The 26899-nt window shown below is 39.0% G+C and overlaps 1 protein-coding gene across 4 annotated transcripts in view; it reads left to right on the top strand.

Moving 5' to 3' along the window:
* The window catches only part of Pak5 (p21 (RAC1) activated kinase 5), a 279635-nt gene extending 252975 nt beyond the window's left edge, over positions 1 to 26660 (top strand). For all 4 annotated transcript variants that reach the window (XM_040746372.1, XM_040746373.1, XM_005068684.3 and 1 more), the window contains 6 exons: positions 4126 to 4617; positions 7639 to 7772; positions 8512 to 8638; positions 20137 to 20262; positions 22125 to 22259; positions 24431 to 26660. In XM_040746372.1, the coding sequence (XP_040602306.1) occupies positions 4126 to 4617; positions 7639 to 7772; positions 8512 to 8638; positions 20137 to 20262; positions 22125 to 22259; positions 24431 to 24586 (1170 nt within the window). In that variant the 3' untranslated portion in view covers positions 24587 to 26660. The remainder of the gene's footprint in view (positions 1 to 4125; positions 4618 to 7638; positions 7773 to 8511; positions 8639 to 20136; positions 20263 to 22124; positions 22260 to 24430) is intronic.
* Positions 26661 to 26899: the final 239 nt, after the last annotated feature.

The raw sequence follows: 26899 nt of genomic DNA, 5'->3' as shown, positions 1-26899 counted from the left end.
CAAGAAAGAAAACACAGAATGAGGGGATGCTGGAAATAGGAAAGCTGGGTAAACGATCAGGAACTACAGATGCAAGTATCACCAATAGAATACAAGAGATAGAAGAGAGAATCTCAGGTGTTGAAGACTCATTAGAGGATATTGAGTCATCAACCAAAGAAAATCTCAAAACCAACAAATCCCTAACACAAAATATCCAGGAAATATGGGACACCGTGAAGAAGCCAAACCTGAGAATAATAGGTATAGAAGAAGGTGAAGAAATACAACCCAAAGGTACAGAAAACATATTCAACAAAATCATAGAAGAAAACTTCCCTAACCTAAAGAAGGATATGCCTATGAAAATACAAGAATCTTACAGAACACCAAATAGGCTGGACCAGAAAAAGAAGTCACCTCGCCATATAATAATCAAAACATCAAACCTACAGAGTAAAGAGAAAATATTAAGAGCAGCTAAAGAAAAAGGCCAAGTAACATATAAAGGCAGACCTATCCGAATTACACCTGACTTCTCAATGGAAACGATGAAAGCCAGAAGATCCTGGATAGATGTCCTACAAACGCTAAGGGAACAAGGATGCCAGCCCAGACTACTATATCCAGCAAAGCTTTCAATTACATAGATGGAGAAAACAAAATATTCCATGACAAAGCCAGATTTAAACAATACGTATCCATGAATCCAGCTCTACAGAAAGTGCTAGAAGGAAAACCTAGATCCAAGGAAAATAACTACACTCACAAAGACACAGGCAATATATAATCCCACTTTACAGAACAAAAAAAAGGGAGGAGAAACTACACAAAATAACTTCACTAACAATAAATCAAGCACAAACAAGAATCATCAATCAATGGTCATTGATATCCCTCAATGTCAATGGCCTCAACTTGCCTATAAAAAGGCACAGACTAGCAGAATGGATACGAAGACAGAACCCTTCCTTCTGCTGCATACAAGAAACACATCTCAACATCAAAGACAGATGTTATCTCAGAGTAAAGGGTTGGGAAAAGATCTTCCAAACAAATGGTCCCAAGAAACAAGTGGGTGTAGCAATCTGAATATCTAACAAACTAGACTTCAAATTAAGATCAATCAAAATAGATGAAGAAGGACACTTCATATTCATCAAAGGGAAAGTCCATCAAGAGGAAGTCTCAATTTTAAACATCTATGCCCCAAATATAAAGGCACCTACATTCGTGAAAGAAACATTACTAAAGCTCAAATTGCACATAAAATCTCACACACTAATAGTAGGAGACTTCAACACTCTGCTCTCACCGCTAGACAGGACCTCCAGACCGAAACTTAACAAAGAAACAAAAGAACTAATAGAAGTTATGACCCAACTGGGTTTAACAGACATCTACAGAGCATTCCACCCAAACACAAAGGGATATACCTTCTTCTCGGCGCCACATGGAACCTTCTCTAAAAATGACCACATAATAGGAAACATAGCAAATCTCCACATATACAAAAAAAAATTGGAATAACCCCCTGTATCTTATCAGACAACCATGCATTAAAATTAGAATTCAACAATAACACAAATCGCAGAAACCCTACAAACTCATGGAAATTGGACAATGCACAATTGCACCATCCCTGGGTAAAGAAAGAAATAAAAAAAAAGAAATTAAAGACTTCCTGGAACTCAATGAGAATGAAGACACAACATACGCAAACTTATGGGACACCCACAGTTAAACACTGAACTGAACCCAAGGAACCCAATGACAGAGAGAGAGGAGCGGTGAGCAAATTGGCAAAGAATGGGCTGGCAAAACCAGCAGAGACAGATAATCTGAACAGGGGAGAGCTCTTGGACCCCAGACCAACAGCTGGGAGGCCAGCATGGGACTGATCTGGACCCTCCGAATGTGATTGTCAGTGAGGAGGCCTGGGCAACCTATGGGGCCCTGAGCAGTGGATCAGTGTTTATCCTTGGGATACAAATAGACATCGTGTGTCCATAGCACAAAGAGGGATGTTCTCTCAGCCTGGACTCTTAGGGGAGTGCCTGGACCCTACTCTGAGTGAAATGACAGACTCTAGATATCCCCTATGTGGAAGGAATTGGCAATAGGGTGGGAGGCTGGGGGGAATGAAGGGTGCGGGAGGAGGGGAGGGAGAGGGAACTGGGATTGACATGTAAAACAAGCTATTTAAAATTAAAACAAAAAAATTTTAAAAATCTAAAAAAAATAAAAGCTCTGTCTTATCATTTTAAAACTTAGTGTACATGAATATATATGGCACTGGTGTGTTGTACATCTTCTTTAAATGCTAGCTAATTTTGTTGTTTATTTCATTTTTAATTTATTTCACTTTACATTCCAACCACAGTTAGTTCTCCCTCCACACCTCCTCCCACCCTACTCACTTCCCCTGAAGTCAACCCCAGTCCATTCTTCTTCAAGGGTAAGGGTGTCCATTAGGAGTCAACATTGCCTGACACAATAGGTTAGGGCAGGGCTAGGTCCTCTCCTATGCATGAAGACTGAGCATGGCATCCTCTTCATCCTCCTCCTCTTCATTCTCCTCCTCTTCATCCTCCTCCTTGTCCTCCTCATCATCATCATCCTTGTCCTCCTCCTCGTCCTTGTCCTCCTCCTCGTCCTTGTCCTCCTCCTCCTCCCCTTCATCCTCCTCCTCATCCTCCTCTTCTTCCTTGTCCTCTTCCTCCTCCCCTTCATCCTCCTCCTCATCCTTGCCCTCCTCCTCCTCTTCATCCTCCTTCTCCTCTTCATCCTCCTCTTCCTCCTCCTCCTCTTCCTTCTTTTCCTCCTCCTTATTCTTCTCCTTACCTTATCTTTTTCCTCTTCTTCAAAATTACTGTGTTGTTACCATTTTTATTGAGTTCAATAAAAGACAATAAAATCAATTCAAACATGTGTGAAAACAGATTTTCAAATTTCATGACAACTGTCTTCAGTAGTTAGGCCAAAGACAAGATGACAGATGTCTCCATTTCTATGGCTTCAGTGTCACCATTCATTCATTCATTTATTCATTCTTCATCCAGCCAGTCAATATCCCCCTCTGTAGGCCAAGCACTGAGGCGGGACAGTCCCCATTCTCGTGGTATCATCAGCATGTGATAGACAGAAACTCACAAAAGTCTTGCTTCTTGATGCACAGTTTTCTCTGCAGGATTCTTATGTGCGCATATGACAGAGCAATTGGAGAAGGGCAGAGCAAGTAATTTCATTCAGAGAAACTCTACCATAAGCCTGGGGAGTTAGAATGGACACAGCAATGTTCGCTTTGTTGCTTTCCTTGCCCTTCCTTGTTCTGTTTGCCTTCCCCTTCTCCACTACCAAGTTCCCTTAACTCTCCCCTTCAAAGTCAAAGCTGAGTGGTCGTTCCTGGAAAGCTGGACTCAATTCTCAGTGAAAGCTGGCTGAGGCCAATATTCTTTTCTCGTGAATACCTGAAATTTTTCTTTACTCTCAACTACAGTTGAACTTACTTGGCAAAATTGTCACAATTTTGTTTTATACTCCACATGGAAGCAAAAGCTATTTAGTACCAGGAACCATGTTTTACCTTTTGTAAGTACAGGTACTGTGTTGTGTGTATGGATGCCACACACCACTATGGTGACATCTTGCTTGTACAGATAAAGCCTGTCTGTGCCCAGCCATCTCATTTCCTGTATGTCGATACAGACTTCCAGACCTCTGTGGTTAGCTAATGGCAAACTCCATTCTCTGATCTCCAGAAAGACTTTATTTGTTCAAGCAAGATATCATGACATGCCACCTGCGAGGAAATAAGTTTGGAAGCATGGGGAAATTCTCCTTCCAAACCCTGAAATTTCTCACCAGACACTGGCTGAGGACCAATGTCTTTCATTGTGGGCCTTTCCTTCATTCATAGGTCATAAACAAAAAGTCTATCTTGGATAAGGAACATATGAATCAAATTACCCTTTGGGTGGAATATGAGTAGGGAGCATGGATGTGGGATGGCTCTTTCTTGGGTATAACTGGCCTTGCAACTGCACAGCCAGATCCTGTCAGCACCGCCTCTTCTCTTTCTTGTGCCCATCACAGGCTTCAGATTCAAATCTAGTAAATGCTGCCCCTCTATGTCTGTCTTCCCAGGTGGATTATGATCGAGCACAGATGGTCTTCAGTCCTCCATTGTCAGGGTCCGACACCTACCCCAGAGGCCCCACCAAACTACCTCAAAGTCAAAGCAAAACAGGCTACTCTTCAAGCAGCCAGCAGTACCCTTCCGGGTACCACAAAGCCACCCTGTACCACCATCCTTCCCTGCAAACCAGTTCTCAGTACATCTCCACTGCTTCTTACTTGAGCTCTCTCAGCATCTCCTCCAGCACCTACCCTCCACCTAGCTGGGGCTCCTCCTCAGACCAGCAGCCCTCCAGGGTATCCCATGAACAGTTCCGAGCTGCCCTACAACTTGTGGTCAGCCCAGGAGACCCCAGGGAATATTTAGATAACTTTATCAAAATTGGAGAAGGGTCAACAGGCATCGTGTGCATTGCAACTGAGAAGCACACAGGAAAGCAAGTGGCAGTGAAGAAAATGGACCTCCGAAAACAACAAAGACGGGAACTCCTTTTCAATGAGGTAAATGCTGTGTTTGGATTGCCTCTTTCTCATGTTGATGTAACATTTGCTTCCTATTTCAGAAGCAGTGTATGTAGATAGGGGCTAGTAGGAAATTCAGTCAGTAAAGTGCTTACTGTACAGGCTTAGAGACTTAAGTTCTAACCCCAGAACTCAAGTAAAACAACAACACAACAAACAAACAAACTGGCATGCTGATATGTGCACATAATCCCAGTGCTGGGAGATCTCCAATTTTGTACTTGCTCCAACCTGGTGATTTCTGGCCACACAGCCTAGACTATTGGTGAACCCCCTGTCTAGTGAAAGACCCTGTCTCAAAAACCATGACACTCCTGAGCAATAGTATTCAAAGTTGTCCTTCATCCTCCACATACCTGCTCATACCCATGCACACACCACCATCACAGCACGCAGACACAGACACAGACAAGCAGACACACACACACACACACACACACACATGCACACACACGCACACACATGGGGAGGGATGCTTTCAGTCATAGAATATGACACTGAAAATAGAAAGGCAAGACCAGCATTATCCTATGATGCGTCCTCTAGTCTTGTTCTACTCATGCATGGCTGTTCCTTTTAGTGCTCCATATGTATCAGCCACTGTGCTAAGCACCAGAGTAGTTGAGCATAACCCTCTGAGATAGAGGGGTGCTGTTATTAATGAGAGACAAAGCAACTCAGAGATTAAATAACTAGTTAACTAGCCCAGGATCATATTACTAGTTGACTGTGAAGCCAGGGTTTGAGGGCTATCTAACAGATTGCAGAACTCATACTGTGCTGTCTGTCTCTGTGGGTATACTCACTACAATATTTCTAGAGATCTGTCCTCCAATCTCTGCTCACACCAAACTCCATACCTGCTCATGCCCTTTGTATGAAGGATATATGGTGCTTACATTTAGTATATACATGTTCTCTTATGTAAGGTATATCGTTTCTAGATTGTTTATAATATTTAATATGAAGCAGATGTTATGCAAATATTTGTTACATTACATCATTTATAGAATCACAAGGAGAAAACGCCTGTACAGTACATACTCATGTTATAAGCAACCTTCCATACATGCTTGTTTGATTGAATGGATACGTAACTCATAAATACACAAGTCCTCCAACCATATGCATATACGTATAACCATAACTCCACAACCAAGTGATGACAGACTACATTAATATTTTAGTATTTTTCTTATATTTTTTCTACTTACTTATCTTCTACTTGGAATAATACTATACATGTAGCCTGATAGCTTCCTACTTTTAATTTCTTTAATTTAGGATTTGACTTCATGTTAATAACATTTAGAATGTATACTGTTATATTTTAATATATCAAGCTTATCATTTCAATGGCCTCAAATTCTTCTATCATATATATAAATAAAACTCATTAAACCAATCTCTGATTTATATTGTTTTCAGTGAGTGCTATTTGGCTTCATGTTTTGTAATTTTATTAGATTCTTAAAGGAGGATGAACAAGTCAAATAACACATACATATATGTAGTATTTAGAATATTAATATATAATGATTTTAGAAAGCACCAGTTTGGGCCTTTACCAGCAACAGTCCTCTGTCATATTTGCTAGCATTATTAGATGTCACATTAGCTCTGGTGATATGATAGATAAGGACAGTATTATTTTAATCAGAATTGTATTGCTAGTTAGATGAATTTATTTTTATATATTTACATGCCATTTAAACTTTTTTGAATCATATGTCATTTGTTTGCTTTTCCAGTAGAGTTATGGCATTTGCTTTACTGATAATCATTGAGACATCAATTTTATTGTATTTGTTATGTATGTACACATCATTGTTATTATATATATTATATATGTATCAACTAGGAGCTTTAAAATAGGTGAGACGATATGAGTACCTGTAACAAAAAACAACATTTTGGAGTACTATCCCTTTAATAACTTTATTAGCAATGTGGGGAGAGATGATTTGACAGAGATGTCAATCTCTGGCAAAGAATCTGCAGTCCACATCTCCAGAATAATCTATGGCTGCTTGAGCTGCTTGACATTCTGTCGGGAGTAGTCTAAATTCTCTAATAAGTATACAAAATTGAATTGATCCGTGGACACTGGACCAGTGCTCTCAGTTACATTGAAACCTCATCAGTGGAGACTCCATGAAGCCCAGTGACTTCCCAAATCACTAGTTCCCACAAGATGCTCATTTCTGGAAGCTACACGAAGTGGCAGATAAATGAGCTTGAGCATCTTGCCTATATCCTGTTTCTGATTCTTTGAATGGTGTTTTTCTAAATCACAGTAGTAGAACAGCTAGGCATGACTTGCTACTTAGCACAAACTCTGAAAACAAGCTAGAGGCAGCCACAAGGCAATAATTCCCAGACACTCTTTTCAGCAAGTAGGCTTGCTTTGGCCTTTAAACTTTTTTAAAAAGGCCATGTTTAATTTTGCATGTTTAATTTTAAATATGTTCTTTATATTCAGACCAATTATCCCTCAGATCCATCCTAAGTCAAGCTGAAGTCTTATAGCCCCTCTGGTTGTTTACTTCATGGGCCTCAGTTACCACCCACTTACTTACCACCTACTAACTCAGCTTACAGTGGCTGCTTGGTGGGTTGATCCACAGTAAAGTATGGGTAGTGATCCATACAAACCCCCTAGGCGTGTCTGATTGCGTCTCTCCAAATGTCTCAGTAAACTTCCTCTTCGAAAATTTTTGCTGTATATCTTAACGTTTTCCCTTAATTTTCCCATTCTACCTTTTCTCCCACACATCCCATTCTTATCTTTCCAATGTCTGTTTGGCCTGTCATTTTTCACAAGTATACTCACCTGATTCTTTTTTATTATCACTATTGTTGATGCCTATTTACAATAGATCCCTGAAGAAATTTTCCAGCACCTGTTATCTCTCACTCAAAATATTGATGTGGCCACATTATAAAACATAGTCTGATTTCATCAACAGAAATAAATATGTGTCTTTCTCACTCACCCAGGTTGTGATAATGCGTGATTACCACCATGACAATGTAGTTGACATGTATAACAGCTACCTTGTTGGAGATGAGTTGTGGGTGGTCATGGAGTTTCTAGAAGGTGGTGCCTTGACAGACATTGTCACTCATACCAGGTAAGACAGATGATTAAAAACCCTACCTCAATTACTTCTTCCATAATTTCTTCATAAATTATTAACACTTTACCTTCCAGAATACAACCCCCAGAGTACTCATTTTAAAATCATGCATACATAGACCATTCATTAATTTAACACCTACACACACACACACACACACACACACACACACACACACACACACTGGAAGTTACCAATAAAACACTGATTCAATCTCAGATGCATACTAAGCATTCTATTTTAATAACAAACAACAGACCTTCTTAACAGTAACATAGAGTTTGGTTTTATCCTCCTGAGTTACCATGCCATATCCATATACTAACTCTACCAGGGCTATCTGAGGACAGAATGGACAGGCAGAGGGTCAAAATTTTATGCCACTGTAATGAACCTGTTAGGAAATAAAAATTCCTCAATTCTGGTTGAATACAACTTGATTGCCTACAGTATGAGAGTTCAGGGACATGAATTTACACTAATTGCACAAAAGCTATCTAGTGTGGTCACTTTCCTTTGACTTCTATCAGGTCCCTGAAGTGCTCAGTGCCAGGATTTATTATTCTCTGACAATCATTTCCTAGAGACTTCATTTCCTTTATTTGGAGATTTTCTAGACAAGGACTTGAGACACATGCCAGTTCTCCAAAACCCAAGAAAGTGGCATCTCTTGAGCATTAGAAAGCTGAACCTGAGCCTGTCTTGATCCTTTTGTTCCTTGTTTCCTTTCTAGAATGAATGAAGAACAGATAGCTACTGTCTGCCTCTCAGTTTTGAAAGCCCTCTCCTACCTTCACAACCAAGGAGTGATTCACAGGGACATAAAGAGTGACTCCATCCTCCTGACAAGTGATGGCCGGGTAAGGTTTTCCTGTTGGGTCCCCTCCAGTTTGATTTGTCCAATTGCCTGTCATGGGCATTATTCTCTTAAGCACACTTTCTCACAATTTTCATTTTTGTTAGTCACACATCACCCACTCCACTTCCCAGAACTTGCAAAGAGGAAATTGCCTTTCCTCTGTATCATCCTGTTACTCAGAATTACTGGTGACTTGAAATTGATGGAGAATTTGTATCCTTTACAATGAGAGTATGAAGTAACAGAGACTATGGGAATTTCTTTTATCTTTCTACTGCATTCCTTTTTTGTTTGATAAAAGGAGCTTGCTTTTCTTTGGCTGTATCTACTCTCTTCCAAGCTTCAAGATTTCAACATCCCTGTGAGAAACAGATGACCCAGTCTTCTTGACTAGTTCAAGAACGTTTCATTGAAAAGATAGTTTACCAGTGTGTGAGCAGAAATAGAAAAATCATAAGAAATAAGCTTCACAGATGAATGTAGCATTTTGAGATAGACCACCATTGTTATTGCCCCATGCTGAAGAATTTGTTATGTTTGGGGCTGCTCAGCAGAAACTCTGACCTTTGGTAGAAATCAGAATATCTGAACTTGCAAGATGAAGCTTGAGACTAAATGCCCCCCTCCTGACTGTACTCCTTGTTTCCAATCCTATGCAAGCACCCATGTGATCAGTCAATGCTGGTTTCATAAGGCTCAAAGAAAAAAGAAAAAAACTTTGGTTTAAAATGGCAAATAAAAGACATTTATTGTACTATCTTTCCATGCTCAGACTTCTGCATTTCTCATCAAAATAAAATAAATAATACATTCTGCTGAAGTACAGAAGTTGACAGATTATAGGCTATATGAAAGCCAGAGATTTACCGAACTCACATTTCAAGGATGTTTCGGGGGAAAGATTCTTGAGTCATAGATTGTCACTATGTAGACCCTTTCTCATGCCTCTCATATTCTCACTGGAGGCAATGAGTTTGGGGTGAAGATAACTGGCATCTCTTTGAGGTATATGGTTTTTGTAATCCAACAGCCTCAAAGAGATGGAAAATGTCCATATCACATCAGAATTTGCTGAAAAACAATCAGAGATGAGCTAACAGAAACTGCCCACTCACTTGGGTTTATTTAGTTTTGTTTTCAAATGCATCTAAGCTTTATTATAGATAAATTAGTACATTTCATAAACTACAGAAGACAAATACCACTCATAATGCTATTATGCATATTTCTGTGTACATGTATATATGATGTGTGATTTGAGGGTTATGCATAAGCAGTTTCAATTACTGCTTTTGTCATTACTCCAGTTAAACGTTTTCTAAAAAGAACAGTTAAAGAACATGCATTAGTCATCTTTGTTATACAACAAACCACTCAACTAAGTGTCTTAGAACATTTTTCGTGTATTTGTTCAAGAACACATGGGTCTGTACTTGGAGTTTCCTTAGGTAGGAACAACTGGTCTCTGCTCCATATGCCACCACCTTTGCTTCCTTACATGTGTGAGCAGCCTACAACTGATGCTCTTCTTGTAGTTGCTGGCTTTCAACCAGGTTAGTGTGCAGTTTCTCCAAGCTCAGCTGTCTGATCACGCTTCAGCAAATTTTGATGAGACATGAACATTTTCCATCTTGCTGATGTTATCTCTATCCTGTGCCGGAAACATGCAATAAGAAAGTGATACAGACCATCAGCTGTAGGCTGATCACAAGCTGATGGTCTCTATCTTTCTTGCAGCTGGCTGGCTATCAACCAGGGTAGAGTGCTAATGAGGGTTACCAAGAGAGTCACCCTGACTAATTCACATGTTTCTTGTGACAGTGTTTGCTAAAAGGTATTAAGAGAAGCAATCCCTGATACAGATTCAATCCATGAACATGTACATTACAACCCTCACCTTATATCATCTTGCTAAAGGATGTCACACATTCAACCAAGCTCAAATTCAAGGGATGGAGAATAAACTGTCCTCAGCTTTTTCTGAATGCACATGTATATAATGTGTCTGTGGGTACTCCAGTGTATGTGTGTACATGATTGTGTTATGCTGGTGCAAGTGATTATGTGCATGCTTACATGTGACTGCCTAAGTCTGATGACTTGAAATGTTCGCTAACTGCTTTCCCCCTTTTGCCGAAGCAAGGTCTCTCAATTGAACCTGGAGCTTGTCTAGCTAACCAGCTTTTCCCAGGGGATTCCCTGTCTCCACCTTTCAATGTTGGAATCAAAGGAGGGCCATCATGCTCACACAACATTTACATGGGTTCTGTGGACCTGCATTACAGTCCTCAGACTTGCAAAAACTTGCCCTCCACCTTTGCCTTCCACAGCTCTTCTTGATAGTATAAAGTTCAAAGTCATATTGAAAAGAGATGCAAGAAAGAATACATGTCTTCTGAGGAGGTACAGAAAGAGGGCGAGAACCCACTCAATCTGACTTGGAAAGCACCTGCGTAAGACCCATGAGCACAATACACATCAAGCACTAACGCAATCCATGGATCACCTCTAGGAATGGTACTTGAAGAAACAAAAAAAGCTGGGCAGTTTCAGGCCATTCTTTCTTCCAGTGTCTGGAGGGTGTCAGCAGAGCTTCTTACTGGAAACTTATGATTTGAAGTCACTCAGGGGACTGAAATAATAGGACATAGTTTAATCAACTTAATTAAAAATTTTACCTCTGTCTAATATATTCAGTTATTAAAGTGCTCAGTTACTATTCTCAAGGGCATAACCCGTGTACACAACCATTCCAGCAGAGCCTACAGGAACAGAAGAATTGTGAATGCTACAAATCTTGATGATTTGTTCATACATTTATTTTCTGAGTGCTTATTATGTGAATAGATAGATTCTAAGGATGAACAAAAGAAACATACCATCTGGGATATAGGAATGTTATAATAAACACATAGATAAAGTAATAAAATTACTATTTTATTGCCTTACTTGGGAAGATAGCTCAGTAGGTAAAATGTTTCCTTCAAGAATACAAAGATATGCATTCAGATTCCTAGAACCCACATTAAAAGCCAGACATAGTGATATATCTTTGTAATCCCAAACCAGGAGATGGAGACAGGAGGATCCAAGGCCTTGCTGGACAGCCAGGCTAACTAAGTGGTGAGCTCCAGGTTTAGTGAAAGATCCAGCTTTCAAAAATAAAGTGGAGACCAACAGAGTAAGACACCTAACATTGCCCTCCAGTCGCCTCACTTGCACCACAGGTGTAGGCAACCTCTCTCATGCTGCAGAATAACTGTGAAGCACTCGTTCTATGTGCCCTCAGACATCCTCCACAGGGTGAAGTCTTAGTTAACCACAGAGATATCTTGCTTGGTAGCTAATTCCTCATCAGCTGTTTTTCTCTTCCGTATTATACTTACTCATTTCACTGCCAGAGCTTCTTACATATCTCAAATAAGTGTACTGTCTGAATTCTTGCCTTAGGATGTGCTTTGAGAGGGAAACACCAAACTAATGGGGTGCTTATAGATAAAGTAATGAATCTAAGTTCATCCCCCCATGTAACTTGAAGGAGAAATAACGGATTAACAGCAACAGATCATCAACAAGTGTCTTACAAACACTCCATCCCCTCACTAATATGTCACCGACACTCAGCAGGGATCCATTATCTCCTCACCAAGGATATGCTCCTGGTATGGTATTTGTTGTCTCCAACTGCTCATTGAATGGAATGATATTATTAGTCATGTTTCCTTGTCCATTATTTATTTTATCTCTTAAGTAGCATTTTACAGTTAAAATATGGCTTAAAATAGCCATTCAAAGACAATTTTTAAATAAACAGAGATTTGGGCATATGAAATAATATGTTCTCTGAAACTTGCCCTGATCTCCACCCATGTTCCCTTTCTGCTGCTCATCAGAAGGAGGATATCCCAGTGTAGGATGTAAAACAAGAAGTCCTATGATCAGCTTTCAGGTCTCTTTTAACAATGCTATAACCTTTGGAAAAGAAATGCCCAACTCTCTATGCGCTGTCTGATGGTAGGAGAAGAAAAGGGAGCCTGCCACTCTGAGTTATTGTCTTCATCCCCTCCCTCTCCTCTTGGAGTTGGTGTTTAACGAAGTGGACCTTAAGCAGCGTTGCTTTCACCATCACCAAACTGGCCCTTTCTATTCCTTATCTCAGTTTTGTTGTTCCTTGTCGTTGGTCTCTGTAAAGCAGAAGTTCTCCAATGTTTGTGAGCAGCAGAAACCAGTAGAGAACATGGACATAAAGCTATTTCCCTGGGCCCCGTCTCTAGGGATGGCAATTAAACCAGGCTAAGAGGTACCCAGGAAGTTACAAGTGTTAAGTGCTATTGCCTTGTGGGAAACACATAAGGAGTATTCACAAAGGCAGCCACCTATGGCCTTAAAACATGCAGCAAAAGCAGAATTTCCCAGTTTACACAATTATAGAGCAGAAATGTTAATCATTTATTTTTAGATCTACAGCTGTCCTAGGATGAACTTCCTTTTGCACACACCTCCAACTTGCATCCTTTTGTGGAGCCCATTTTCTAGACAGGACATGTCAGAAGTGGCTGGGATAGCAGCGAGAGAAGAGCTCTGTCTGAACTCTAAACTCTGACAGCCTCAGTGTGTTTTTCTGTAACAAGCCACATATCCTCTGGGTAGGGCAGTGCACTCCTTCCTGTTCTCTTAGCATAACTGCATTAAGGAGACCCGGTGGTTTTCTGAGCACCCACACTATACAATTCCATCTAAAACAAGGCTCGGCTTAGAGCCATGTGATTTGCTTCTAAGATCTGCCCACAGTGCTTTCTCATACTTATTATTTGAGTTCCCATTATCTACTTGCAGATTTATTTGGACAAATGTATGCAATTATGCTTTTTTAGAAAACTGTCTCTTTTATGTGCTTGGATGAGTTTTTAAAAATCATACAAAAGCACTTACACTCCTGCAGAAGAAGAGTAGGCCTAACTGCCTAGCATCTAGTTTCAACTCCTTAACTTACACATTTTGTCAGAGAAATAATTATTAGGATCCCAGATTTTGAATGCTGCTAGATTTTTTATGTCTGCGGAGAGAAAACCATAGTAAGATACAGAGATTAAATTTACCAGTGCTCTAATGCTCAAACTGCCCTGCCTTTGTCATTCAGGTTTCTGATATGTGTAGTCAAATGAGTTAAACCATAATTGTGTTCAACTATGTCTGATTTATGTGACACTAACAAAATGGAATACTATTCATCTGCTAAGAAAAATTGAATTATGATCTTTAGAAACAACTAACCCTATACCACATATATGTACACAAAAGCATGCTGACATGTGCACAAACATATACATATGCACACAAAGAGAAAATTACAATATCCTAAAGCCTAAAGCTTACGCAGACTTCTGTAAAATGTACTACTTACTGGGTTCTTTCCTAAATTCTCTATTTTAATTTAATCCATTGAATTTAAATCAAAATTGAACTACACAGCTTCAAAATGTATCTGATACCATTAAAAATTCAGTTTTTCAGATTTAAACACCAGCCTCTTCCTCTTGCCTCCTACCTCCTCTCTTTCTTGTGGTGGCCTCTGGGAGCAAGGAGAATATGATATGTGTGACCTCAGGGTGAGGGAGGTGAGATAGACCTTCTTATTCTTCTCTGGTCCTTTCCTTGGTAAATATAGAGTCTCTTGATACCTGGCCTGGTGTCCACTGAAGATTAATTAGTCCATAGGAGTCTGGACTGCTCAGGAGGGCACAAGATATCAAGTCTCTAGCCTCTTTCTCCAAGTGATAAAAGCTTTTCTTTTGGATGAGAACTATTTTCTTGGGCAAGGAATGTTCCTATTCTCAACCAAGATTTTTTTTTGGTTTTTATGAGACAGGGTTTCTCTGTATTGTTTTGGAGGCTATCAGTCCAGCCTGGCCTCGAACTCACAGAGATCCGCCTGCCTCTGCCTCCCAAGTGCTTGGATTAAAGGTGTGTGCCACCACCGCCCAGCTCTCAACCAAGATTTAAAGAAATTCCTGGATGCCTGAATATAGCATACAAACTATAGAAGGCAGCATCCCTTTCCAAAGCCTATTTCTATTCACACCATGGGTTTTCTTTCCAAGGAAGAGCAAGTACTAATACTCAATTGATATTCAGGGATATATCTACACTTATTATTAAAATATAATAATTTCATGCTAGTTCACTACAACTTATACTTCAAGTCCTTAGATTGTCTGTGATGGTCCCAACCACACCTAAGGACTTGCCTAACTTCACTAAAATTGGTGGTCACCCATCTAGACTCTAGATCCTAGTTCATGTATAAATGTATGTATGTATATATGAAACAAAGTTAATTAGAGATCTTCTGCCCATAATTTGTGCAGATGCATATGCTACAGAGAGTACTGAAGCCTACTGTCATTTACAAGGGAGTTTGGAAATGACTTAGTAGAAAGGATAATGAGGCACAGTGCAGCATCACTGTTTCCTCTTCCCTTCCACAAATAACCCCAGATTAAAAGTGGTTGACTGTGGCCTTTTCACTGCTCTCTACCGCAGTACATTTAGAAAATGACAGTAAAGTTTATGAACCAGCCGTCGTTGCTACACCACCCTCTTCATACCCCATGTGACATTCTATGGTAGGAGTCTTAAGGCCATTCTTTTTTAAAATTAAATCATACTTGTTTACTTGGTAGGAAGGTAGGCTCATGTCACAGAATGGTGTAGCAGTCAAAGGACAGCTTCTTAGAATCAGTTCTCTCATTCTATCATGTGGGTTCTGGAGAGCAAACTCAGATTGTCAGGATTGGTGACAAGTGTATTTACTCACTGGGCAATCTCCCCTGTCTTTGAGTTCATTTTTTGACTCATAACCATGATTTTTTTTTACCTCTACACTAAACCATCTTCTTGTTAATCTTGTTTTATAGTTTATCCTATATTCACTGGGCAAGACAATGAGTTTCCAAATCACCTACTTTAGCATTTCATCAGTAAGAATCCTGATGCCTTTCATTTCCAACCACACTATCAATGTGGACCATAGGTTGCTTAGTAAAAATTGTGAACAAGGAAATTAAAAAAATAAAAAATGATAATAGCTTCAAAAATACCTTACTCCCATTTCATCCATGCTCCAACTTTTTATTTAGAAACAGATGTCCTAAATTTATCAATAGGGGTTCCCAAAATGTATCTTCTACCAAGTGATTTGCTACCGTACATGTGCGACTCAATATAAAGTAAATTTACTGACAGAGATTTCTTCAGCTATAATGATTATATAAATTGTTCCAGTATAATAAAAATTCATAAGTCAGAAATTGAGATTAAAAACCTGATAAATGCAAGGAACAGAGGAGAATTGATTGGCTGATTTTCCCTCCATGTTTTTCCCAATTCACCAGCATTGGAAATTCCTCTTCTCTCTTCCTGTCCCTCTCTAGCAGACCTCCTCTGTCCTCCAACAACTCTACAGCTAATCCCAGTCAGCCAGTTGCTGACACTATCCTTTGATTCAAGGCAGCTTTATTGGCACAGTAGATTGACTGTACAAACAATTCTCCTGAAACTTTCAACATCTATTTTCCCACTCCAAAGTAGAGCAATTGCCTTGATAATCATCATCTCCAGAGGAGAGGACACAATCAACACCAGGATATGGCTCAATATTGAAAATATTCTGAATTGTTTTGACTATTTGGAGGAAGAAGTCAACATGGACATTAGAAAAATTCTCAAGAACAAGAGATGTGTCAAAGGTTCTACAGTGTGCTTAAGAATTGAAAACACTCCAGGCGGTGGCGGTGCATGCCTTTAATCCCAGCACTCGGGAGGCAGAGGCAGGTGGATCTCTGTGAGTTCGAGACCAAGCCTGGTCTACTGAGCGAGTTCCAGGACAGGCTCCAAAAAAATATAGAGAAACCCTGTCTCGAAAAACCAACCAAGCAAACAAACAAACAAAAAAAGAATTGAAAGCACAAGAAGAAACAGGAGCAAAAACCAGCTCTTTCTGTTTTGCATAGAAATTCCCAGATTTTAATATTGAGAAAAGCTGCATTCCAGGAACCCCATTTGGTCTCCAGGAGTAGTGGTAGTATGTATGGAAAGCATCAAGGAATGAGATTGGCACTATAGACAGCAGGCGATCAAAAACTGAGCAATGGGGTCTTGAAAGCCAATCAGATGGATTCCCAATTTGTTCAAGTCAGCATAGGGGGATGAGGTTTGTCAAAATAGATTTTGTCACGATTCCAAACTGAAAAGATGAATCATGTTTCAAAAGACCCACTTACTCTTCAATCTTTCAGAAGATACTTCTTTTCTTATATGAGCTGTGGTCCATGCTTCAAGTTTAAGTGTGCACACCAATGAATGAGCTAATGGTCTTGTTGAACTATAGACTCTTCTTCAGTGGGTCTGGGGGAAGTGGCACTTAGAGTCTGCCAAACTAACAAGAATTCAGATGCTGCTACTTTAACTAGCAAGACCCAAGTTCCCATCCCCCCATCTCTTCAGAGGCCCTGTAATCAACTGCTCTGTTTTGCTCTTTTATCTTCAATACTTGTCTCTCCATAAATGGCTTCTTCCACTATGTATACTTTGTTTTTCAGTACAGGGTGCTAGTTAAAACCAGGCCTGGTTCTCGCATCTACTAACTCTGTATTCTACTCCCGTAAACTATTTTAGGCTTTGCTTATTTATCTGTAAGATGGAAATAACAGTATTTTTCTATCTTGTTAAGGAAGTTGTTCTCAACCTGTGGGTCATTATTCTTGGGAGCTTGTGTTGAATGATCCTTTCTCAGGAGTTGCCTAAGACCATTGGAGAACACAGATATTTACATTATAAGTCATAACAATAGCAAAATTATAGTTATGAAGTAGCAATGAAAATAATTTTACGGTTAGGGATTCACCATGATATGAGGAACTGTATTAAAGGATCATGACATGAGAAAGGTTATAGATGGAAGTTTCTGTCCGATCTAGTCCCACAGCCATTCAGTCCCAAATAAACACACAGATTTTTATATTAATTATAAACTGTTTGGTTTATTGCTCAGGCTTATTATTAACAAACTCTTACAACTTAATTCTTATCTACATTTAGCCAAGTGTCTTGGTACACATCTGTTTGGGTGTCTGAATCAGTGGCTATCTGTCCTTCCCTAGTGTGGTATGACCTCAGTTTTGTTAATTTCACTCATGAATCCCACAATTAGTGACACTTCCAAGAAACATTTATTTTAGGTGGTGTGTGTGTGTGTGTGTGTGTGTGTGTGTGTTATGTGTGTGTGTGTGTAAAATTATATATGGGTACTTATTGTCCTATGTGTTAGGGATTGAATTATTCAACAATGGCCTTCTAAATGCATGAAAGGCAGGAAGCTTGGCAGTCCTCATTTGATGATGAAAGCTAGGAAGTTTCCACAAAATCAAGGTAGAAAGTATATATTGAATGGCTGGTACCAGTTACTGTTCCATTTCTTCTGTTGCTGTCATAAATACCATGACAAAAAGAAGCCTAGAGGAAGAAAGGGTTTATTTGGCTTATACTTGAAGTTCAAAACTAATCATTGAGAAAAGCCAGGGCAGAAACTCAAGACAAGTGTGTGGAAGCACTAATCATGAAGGAGCACTACTTGCTTCTCCCTCTCTGGCTTGCTGTCTCACAAGCTCATGCTTAGTTAGCTTTCTTCTATAGACTAGGACCACCTGCTTAAGAATGGTGCCACTACAGTGGGCTGGGTCTCATCCTGTATCAATTAATAGTCAGGACAGTTCCCCACAAGACAATCTGATCTAGACAACTCCTCACTGAAGACCACCCTCTCAGATTATTGTAGGCTGTATCAAACTGACAAAGATAACTGCATTATGAAATATGACTGTATATCCATATTTACAAATAAGATTACATTCTGATGTCTTACACACATGAATGTGCACACACACTGATTAATAAATAAATTAAAATTTTAAATACATTTTAAAAGCTTTAGGGTGTGAAGGAATTGCTTAATAGGTAACATACCTGTGCGAGCATGAGTTCAGATCCCCAGAACCCGAAAAAAAGTCAGTGCATATACTGAGCAACAGGTGGCAGAGACAAGAGGATTCTAGCATTCCTAGTCAATTATGGGGTTTCCAAATTCAATGAGAGCTTCTGTCTCAAAAGAAGGTAGAATGTCATGGAGAAAGACACTATCCATTGACCTCTGGTCTCCATGAATGTGCATACACAGGTGTTTACACACACATACACACACACACACCACCTTTTTTAATTATAAAAGTTCCTATAGAGTTATGTCATCATAGCTGAAAATGCAGGGATGTGGGGGTTCTGTTGTCCTAGACAAGTACTCTACCACTTAGCTAAATTCCTAGTCAAAAGTACAAGTTTGGATAGAGAAGGAAAAATATTATCTAGCAAGACCTGATACTAGGAATCTGAGGATATGAAATACTTGATGAAATCCTGGAGAAAGGTTAAGAGAAGCTCAGAAGAATATATGCATAGCCAGAGATAATTCATACCTGAAGGACAGAATATACTTTAATCTATAACAATTTTAACATCTGATGGTCATTCTCAACCATCTCTAAGCAGTGCTGAAACTGCCCACTTGCTTGGATTCTATTGTCACTAACAAGGGTAAGTTTCCCATTGATGTTCTGCCTACAAGACCATCTGTAGTTCAGAGCAGGTCACCATGACTAGGAGCTGTGCCTTCCAGAAATAAGCAGAGTCTTGAACATTTAGAATCCATATATTAGCAGGTGTCTCATAGTGCAGTTCTGAAATACGTTCTCAAGAGTACCAGAGTTCTTTGTAAGAATTTTCAGAGCACTTACTGATGTCAAAGACAAATAAGAGAGTATACACACTGAGTCCTTGGACTAACCACTTTAAATACCTGACAGCTGAGTGCTGACTCCCAGTTTATATGCCTAAATTTATACCTGCATGGGCAACTTGATCACCATGGGCAAAAGAGCTAAGAGCAAAGAGAAGGAATCAGCACTGCTGTGGTATCTTGGCAACCTAGATAACTAGAGATCTTGCACTATCGAAAATGTGGAAAAGATGATGGCTGTTTGAGTCATCTCATGGTGCACAAGAATCTAAATGTATTCAACCCGAAGAATCTGAGCTTGTAGTAACATGAATCACATTTCTACAGGTAACATCCACTCAACTACACAAAAACATCATCTGTGGTGTCATTGTGAGTTTAAGAAATATTTTGTTGGGGTATATTTAACTTTTTAAGGTTACCCATGCTTGTCCTATAATTTCATAAGAGATAAAATATCTTCAGGAGTTCAGATATTTAGAAGTCAAGACCAATGAGAAAGGTTCTGGCAACTTCTTTGCTATCTCTGATTGAAAGTGATAAATTTGAATGAATTTCTTTGTCACTGTTTTTAAGTCTGTGTATATATGTCTACTTCTCATGGGCAGGGTTTGCTAATTATTTCTTTACTGCTTTCCTTTCCCTTTCAGATAAAGTTGTCTGACTTTGGTTTCTGTGCTCAAGTTTCCAAAGAGGTGCCAAAAAGGAAATCACTGGTGGGCACGCCATACTGGATGGCACCTGAGGTGATTTCCAGGCTACCTTATGGGACAGAGGTAAGCAGGTAACAACCATTGTTTGGGAACAGCAGACCCTGGGATTTCTTCAAGGGGCATAGTAGTCTTGATCGGTGGGTATGGGAGTTGATGGACTTCTGGCTCCATAGTTAATCCGCAACATTAAGAATCTGTTGGCTCAGAGTTGGCTGTGACAGGAGAAACACTGATCCCACTTGGGACATCACTACAATATTTACACAGTGACTTTCCCTGAAGTCCTACAGAAAAGTGGAAAGGGGATTATACAGCTACCACATATTGGTCCCACTCCCAGTAGAAATCTTTAAAGAAAAAAATAACTGGGATGGTAACTGAAGTCATGCAGAAATGCTTCAGAAAAGGGAAAGAAGTATAGAAAGTACCACTAGGAAGTAGTATTTGCATATAATAGAAATATAATAGGAAAAGCATGTGTGTATATTGTAACAGACAGAATACAGACTAATTTAAATTAGGGAGGGTAGGGCAGATGCTTTCTAGGCATGGAACAGTGTGAGCAGAAGCTTGGAGACACTCAAAGACTAAGCATAATGCTCCCTTCCATGCACTGTGGTGTAGATGGCAATGGTAAGTGGTTTGTATTGATGAGCGAGCAACACCTGAATGAAGTCAGGCTTGGCTCTCCTCTTTTTTACTGTGGCCTTGGATGAGGACTCGGCTTGTTTTACTCACTGTGGTCCCAGAGATAAATCCTCAGGGACAGTGTTAAGAGACAGAGGAAGGATGCAGAGAGCATATTAAATGCTATGAGGCCATAACAGCTGCTGACTAGAAGGGGTTTACCAGCCATTGTCCTGGCCTCCAGCTTCTCATTTTTTACTCAGAACTGCTTGCCATTTCTTCACTCCCTGAAAATAGTTTATGAAGCAGGAGTTTGTGGGGTTGATTTAAAATAATAAACATAAAAGTGGAAAACCTCAAAGTGGGTGAGGAAAGAACTCTGTAAAACTCAGATTTGTAGAAGTATGATTGTACACCATATGTGATACAAAACAGATTCTTGAAGTTTGCATTAAACATGCCAATGGGCTTTCTCAGCTTCTTATGATTCAAGCACAACTTTCTTCTCTGGCTGTGACATTTTTCACCCTACTGATCGCCAGGATTAATTTGGCTGATCTGGCTAGCTAGGCAGTATCCCTTTCCTCACTCACCACTCCGTGTGGTCCCTCCTGAAGCTGTGGAAGAGGATGACCTTCCCAGAATAGAGGAGGACCAGTCTTTGGTCAAGGGTATGTGAGTAGCTGTGATTCCCCCTGATAGAACAAGCTCTCTCTTTTCATAACCCAAAAGTTTGAGTTTTCCTTCCTTCCTTCCTTCCTTCCTTCCTTTCTTTTTTATCTATCTTGGTATGCAGTTAACACAGAGCTTAACAGAATAAAAATTAAACCTCTAGACTTGAGAATGGTATATTTTAATTTCTAATGAACTTGTAGAAACTTTACTAGAATCATCTTTAAAAATTACACAAGGCCTAAGAAGCTGGTTGGGAGAGCATACTGCTTTTACAGAGGTTCTAGGTTCAGCTCACAACACCCACATCAGGCTGTTCACAACTGCCTATAACTCCAGTTCTAGAGGCTCTGACATCCTGTTTGGCCTCTGAGAGCACCTACTCCGACCCCCCCACACACACACACACTGAAATGTAAACTTCCTTTTAAAAAGAAAGATCACATTAGCAAAAAAAGGGTGATAATACAGTAATTACTCGTGCAAATCTTTATCATAAAGTTTGAAATTAAGTTGTGAAATTAATTAATTTGTGAATTAAATATGGATCTGCTGGGTTTCATAACACAACCAGAACTCCAGAATGTTCTCCATTCCTGACATAACTAGTGAATTGTGTCTAACAGGTGGATATCTGGTCCCTCGGGATCATGGTGATAGAGATGATTGATGGTGAGCCCCCATATTTCAATGAGCCTCCTCTCCAGGCAATGCGGAGGATCCGGGACAGTTTACCTCCAAGAGTGAAGGACCTACACAAGGTGAGGATTGGTATATGCTTCTATGTTCAGAATAGTTACTGGATTTTTTTCAGCCTCCTTGTCTATTTAAAGACTGTCATATCCAATTCGGTGGGTCTGATTTGGGGGTAAGAGTTTTGGACTCAGTCATCTAAATTCAAATTTATGATTTTCTGTGCATTTATGAGGCAAGTGACTCCACAGTTCCAACTTCAAAAATTTTCACTTATAAATGGGATTTTTCCAGCTCTTATCTCTAAGGGTTGGTGAGAAGTGAATTGAATTCTCTTTCCAGCATGTTCTCACTGAGTAGCTGGTACCTGCTGGGCACTTCTAATTGCTAGTGATATTCAGATTTCTTGATTCTTGTAGACCTTGCATTCTAAGTAGCAAAGAAGGCAATTCAATTTACACAAATAAATTAGAAGTAGTCAATGAATGCTATGAAGAACACAAAGTACTGTGAAGAGATCAAATGTACAAGATGGAATACTAGGAGTGGCTTTAGTATAAAAAGCCAAGGTTGCCCTTTATGGAAACATTCAACTAAAACAAATGAAAGAAGGCACTGGTCAGGCAGAGATCAGGAAGAAAAATATCCCATGTAGAAAGAGTTTCAGATTCAAATACCGGAAACCAAGGAAGAAGGCCTACATGTTGCATCAACACAGCAAGGAGATGAAAATGGAACATTCCAGAGAAATAGGCAGGAGCTAGATCATGCAGGGGGAGCAAGGGCATGTTAAATTTAAGGATGAATGGATGTAGTTTTCACATGTTCCAAGATAATAGCAAATGGGACTAAGCTAAGGCTCATGGTTATTCCAAGAGTTACCCTGACAGCTCGAAGTTCCCTGTGAGGCCTGACATTTCAAGGTTAAACTTGGCCTAACCGTGCTTCCATCTACCTGCTTTGTAACAGACAGAACATGAGGCTACCTTTTAGGGTAGAGAAGTTTGGAACAGTAGAATCTCCCCATTTCCTTTCACCTATTACTGAAAAAAGCTCAGAGAATTGTTGGTATATCTTATGCAGAGATTCAGCAAAAATTAAACCACAAGAAAGCAGTAAGAGTTTGAAATTTTTATTAGATTGGATTAAGATTAATCAATGAAAATCAACTAAAAACCTGTTATGTGAAAATAACTCCACACCCAGTAGGATTAAATGCTAATGAATTCACAAGGATATATTTACGTCCTAAGGTTTAAAACCTGAAAAAAAAAAAAACCCCAGACTTGTTTTCCAAATGAATAGTCTATGGAATAATTGGATAGCTACACAAAAAAGAAAACAATGAAACAAATGAAGAAAGAATCTCAGAAATGCAATGTTGAGTGAAAAATAAGCCAGTGAAAGATAATAGTATACAGATATATGTGTTTGTATATATATATTTATATGTATATTTATGTGTATATATTTATGCTATGTAATATATTTATATATTATATACACATGTATAAATGTGTGTGTTTGCACAGAATTATATGTGTAATTTATATATATTACACATACATTGTATACATACAAAACATGTATACATATGTAAATATGTGTATATATATATATATATATAACTTTTTAGAAAAAGCAGACACAAACTAATGCATCCTATTAGAAGTAAGGATATTCATTTTGTAGAGCTATAGGTATTACTAAGAAGAAGCCTGAGGCACCCTCTTAGAATGACAGAAATGTTCTAGGTCTCAATAAAGGTAAAGAGTAAACAGATGTCAACATTTGATAAGTAAATCAGGACATTAATCTAATGGTGTTCATCTCCAAGTAGCATCTGATAGATGTCAGAAAAGTCAACTTTACAAAAATTAAATGGAAATGTCTGTGTTGACTAACCTGATGGAAATGTGTTTCTCTCTGTGAAATGGGGAGGGGTGTCCACCAAGCACTAGTTCATAGTCGCAGTCAACTTGTTCATATCACCATGCCTATATATATGACACAAAAGTTGCTTTCAATACTTATTCATTATTTTATTTAATAGTTACTCTATCCTTTACCCTCATTATTTTAAATTTTGAAAATAATTATATAGCACATATTTTTCTTCCATACCCTTCTCATTCGTTTTGTATAATTTGAATTCATTAATGAAAGCAGTTGGGACATCATTTCAGGACACAGGGCTGGGTTTCTGTGTTCATCGTTAGTGTTGTATCTCTTTTCACAGGTTTCTTCTATGCTCCGAGGATTCCTGGATCTGATGTTGGTGAGGGAGCCCTCTCAAAGAGCCACAGCCCAAGAACTTCTTGGACATCCGTTCTTAAAATTGGCAGGTCCACCATCTTGCATCGTTCCCCTCATGAGACAATACAGGCATCACTGAGCAGATTCATAGAGAAGACAAATGTAGGCGAAGACATGAGAATGATTCAGGAGAACATGAGAAAAAAACCCACAGAACATGCAAAGGCCTGTGAATTCTAAACCAGCTGATTGGTGGGACAGTGTGATGACCTGACCGGCAGGGTTTGACAGACCAGGGCATCTTCCAGTGTCTTAAATAGGCATCTCTCCACTGACAGCTGACGTGGTCATTTGGAGCATGGCTTTAATAAGTCATTATTACACATTTTCAGCCCTTCTTCCAGCGAATCAGAAGGACTCAGTACAAACTCCGTTATGATGATATATCCTAGCCACATGCAGGGTACCGCATAGGATTTTCTATATTGAAAGAATACTTTTCTGGCAAAAAAGAAAGAAAGAAAAGAAAAAGCACTTTTTTCTTAATGGTAGCAGTGTAATGTATTTTGCAATGAATTTGTAATTTTTCTGTACGATAGTTTTGATAATTTATAGTACTTTGATGTCACGTAGCCATTGTCTCGGTTGAAGTAATACTTGTTTACTAGCAGGCATTTGAACAAAACCTTTCCTACTTTTTTATCCCTTTCAGAGAACCAACAGTTCTTTAGGAACTTTGAATACTAAATGACCCTCAGTCACCGTCAGCTTTAGCAGAAAATCTTTCTTATCCTAACAAGTGTCTTATGTAATGAAAGAAGAGTTAAGAGTGATGGTGATGGTGAGGACATTTCATTTACCCAACCAAATATGATGAAATAAAATTTGAGCCACATAATCGCCAAACAATTCCTTGAGAGAATGCTAAATATTTTGAAAAATCATCTTCCTTCAAGGATTCTGATAACACACCAGTTTTTTTGAAGACCAAGGTATTTCCTTTGATGCCCACCTTTAAATAAGCTTGGCATCCCCTGTGGCCAAATTTTCCTCCCAGGGAGCAATTTCAGTGCTGGGACCATTGGACTCAGTTCCCCAGGTAGAATGTTTCAGTGAGACCATGGAAATCCCAGGCTCACAAGAGGAGAGTGAACAAGGCAAGCTGTTTGGTTTTGTTTGTCGCTGTTTCCAGGACTCTGTATGCTAGCACACCAAACTCTTGTCTGTATTTATCTTCATGCCACAGTATTAATCATTGTTATTCATGCATTGTGCTTGAAGTCTGAACGGATGATAGAGGGTGAATTAGCAAGGGGGTACTTTACCAGGTATGGTCTAACCAGTGGTGACCATGTTTTAATGTGTTTCCAATATAAGGAGAGTTGTGCTGCTGTCTAGATCTTCCTGAATGTTGATAAAAATGAATGACTACTACAATACATTTTGTGTTGCTTGTTGGATGAATTTGCATGTTAACTGTAGGCCAAAATAGATTTGCCTTTAAAACTCTGGAAGAGCTACATAGTCATCATTAGTTTCTATTAATTATGCATCAGACAAAAGCCATTTGTTACCAAACTGGAAAACCAGAGACTTTACTTATTGATTTTACATACTGTAATAAATATGAAAATAAATTTGTGAATATACTCTGGTTGCTCTAAGCATAATTAAGATTTTTTGTAATTAATAGGTTGGTAATTATTTATTATAGTTTAAAAGGGAAAAAGGGCATAAAACGACCTTCTGCTGATTAGTTGTTCAGTTTTTCCACAAACTGGAAATTCTTTACCCTAAATGGAACTTATAACTTTCTTTCAGAAAACACAGACGATCAATGTTTTATTTAAACTCTTAAGGTCTTAATATAAATGTGTAAGAATAAAAACAATCTCAAAATAGCAATCCTAAAATGTCACAAAACAGAATGTTATAATTCAGTCAGGACTATGTAGGAGAGGAAAGAAGAATAAATCAGAATCATTTTTAACAGGAATCAACATTTAAAAATTAATTGCAGGAAATAGCAGATTTGGGGTTCAAACAATTTTGACTGTCTAATGGGAACTTTTTCTGTAATTTTCTTATCATTGGTCATTTTTTACAGTTTTGGTAAGTTTACAAAATGTTCCTGTAGCTTAACGGGGTCTGTGAGCACTGAGCACTGGCAGAAACTGCACCACAAATAAAGCAAGTGTTTGCCTTTTCCCCCACCGTGCTATTGGAAAGACTTATTTTCTGAATTTGTCTTATTGAGTAAATAAGGATGGTGTGTTTATGATCTTGGGGTGCAAATGAATTGGTTTACATGTCACATCATGCTGTTTCAAACTGATCCCTATTCCCAAAGGTTAAGAATTATGTAAGAATGTGATACAGATACCCAACTTAGAAAAAAATAGGTTCTGAGAAATGAAGTTCAAGGAAAACCAGATGGAGAGCTAAGGACCTC

Source organism: Mesocricetus auratus, unplaced genomic scaffold (assembly GCF_017639785.1).
Source record: "Mesocricetus auratus isolate SY011 unplaced genomic scaffold, BCM_Maur_2.0 Super-Scaffold_100004, whole genome shotgun sequence".
NCBI classification, from domain to species: domain Eukaryota; kingdom Metazoa; phylum Chordata; class Mammalia; order Rodentia; family Cricetidae; genus Mesocricetus; species Mesocricetus auratus.
Note: the sequence above shows the minus strand (reverse complement) of the source record. Positions and strands in the feature narration are given on the sequence as shown.